Source organism: Papilio polytes, unplaced genomic scaffold, assembly GCF_000836215.1.
Source record: "Papilio polytes unplaced genomic scaffold, Ppol_1.0 DF824158.1, whole genome shotgun sequence".
Classification (NCBI taxonomy): Eukaryota; Metazoa; Arthropoda; class Insecta; order Lepidoptera; family Papilionidae; genus Papilio; species Papilio polytes.
Window position 1 is genome coordinate 536,570 of NW_013525046.1, and position 1,786 is coordinate 538,355.

At 58.8% G+C, this 1,786-nt stretch overlaps 1 protein-coding gene across 1 annotated transcript; it reads right to left on the reverse strand.

The window, feature by feature from the left end:
* Positions 1 to 259: 259 nt before the first annotated feature.
* LOC106111539 (fork head domain transcription factor slp2-like) lies at positions 260 to 1,517 on the reverse strand. The gene has a single exon (XM_013293661.1). The coding sequence runs from the start codon at positions 1,448 to 1,450 to the stop codon at positions 521 to 523; it is 930 nt and encodes a 309-aa protein (XP_013149115.1). The 5' UTR covers positions 1,451 to 1,517; the 3' UTR covers positions 260 to 520.
* Between the last annotated feature and the right edge of the window lie 269 nt (positions 1,518 to 1,786).

The window sequence follows — 1,786 nt, forward strand, 5'->3', positions numbered from 1 at the left end:
GAGGCGTGTTGTTATAGCTACCCGTACTGTGTTATGTTTGTTGTTGATGTTTTAATGATATACAGAAATTATATGGCTTGTGTATGAGTGTGTATAACATTGTGTTTTGTTGAATTGGTGTGCAATGTGTCAGCACACGTAATATCTCGTTTGATAAGTGTAATATCAGATATCATCTGAATCAATCGCTACGATGTTTCTTAATGTTGAGGTAAAAGAAAACATATTTTAAATGCAACTTATCTTTGTTTATTAATTAAATCTTATTAACCTTAATCTAGATACGTCAATAAATATACGCTTTGGAAATATTTACACATAAAATTTACAAGGAGAAACGACAGAGGAATGGTGAGAACAACGACTTCACTAATATTGCAAACCGCCGGGTGCCGGGCGGCATTTGCCGGGTGGCGGGTGCCAAGTGCCGACTGGCTCTACTAAAACTAAATCACAGATTCGATATCCCGAGCAGTGTCGGGAGCGTCCCGGCCTCTAGGAGGTGAGGGCGCGAGCGCAGTCAGTGCCGCGTCAACACCGGCACCGGCTTGTAGATGTGCGGCGTCAGGGCGTGATGGCCGTGGGGCCCGTGGGGTGCAGGGTGTGCGAGGTGAGCGGCTGGCAGGTCTGGGCTGGAGGCTCCCGAGGCGGGTGGCGAGCGCAGCGCAGGCGGCGAAGGTGGCAAGAAGGGCGCTGCGAGCCGTTCTGGGGCGTACAGCGCGGGAGAGTAAGGCAGTGCCGAGTAGCCGAGGGCATCGGCGCCCCGGAGAGCGGGGTGCAGGGCGGGTGGCGCCTTCATCTGCACCGGCGCATACCTCTGGTAGAGCAGCTGCGAGTAGAGGCCGACGAGCTGAGAGTAAGCGGCGGGCGGGTAGGCGGGCGGCAGCGCAGCGCCCGGGAACAGTGGCCGCTTGAAGCAGGCAAGCCGAGCGCGGCCGTTCAGCGCGGAGCGGCGCCGCAGCTTGCCCGTCGTACCGCCGATGAACACGTCTTCGGCGGAGGCGTCCAGCATCCAGTAGTTGCCCTTGCCGGGGTCGTCGTAGTGGCGCGGCACCTTCACGAAGCACTTGTTAAGGCTCAGGTTGTGCCTGATTGAGTTCTGCCAGCCCTGTCGGTTCTCCCTATAGTAGGGGAAGTTAGTCATGATGTACTCGTAGATGCCGTTTAGCGTGAGCCGCTTCTCGGGGCTGTTGCGGATGGCCATCATGATGAGGGCGTTGTAGCTGTAGGCGGGCTTCTCGTGCTTCTTGTCGGCGGCGTCCGGCTTGGGCTTGGAGCAGTCGACGGGCTCGGTGCCGGTCACGTCCAGCTCCGAATCGCTCAGCTCGGCCTCTGAGATCGCGGCGCCCGCGGAGGACGCGGCCGAGGCGGTGGGCGAGGGCGGCGACTTGCTCACCTCTCGATTCATCAATATGGCGTTTATACTAAAGTCTCCTTCGAACTTCACCATGATAGAGCACTCGTGGAACACTATGAACGATAGAGGCGCGGTGCGCACGTGCACTGTAACTGCGAGCGGCGAGCAGACTGGCGGGCGCGGAGGCGGGCGCCAGTATTTATAGTCGACGGCGCGCGCTCCGCCCCGGCAGCTTTGGGGGCGCGGGGTGGCCAATGGCGGTGCGAGCTTTGCTATACATAGGAGCCGCCCGCCGCTCCCCGCCGCACCCCGCCGCACCCCGCCGCTCGGCCTCCCGGCTCCCACCGCACCCGAGCGAGGCTAGCAGCAAGCAGCGAGCGACCGTCGGGGCTAGAATAGTGTCCTGAGTTATCACAACTCCAGGCTACT

Excerpts from the sequence above, each read along its gene's own strand:
- LOC106111539 (XM_013293661.1), bottom strand. The coding sequence starts at position 1,450 with ATGGTGAAGTTCGAAGGAGACTTTAGTATAAACGCCATATTGATGAAT.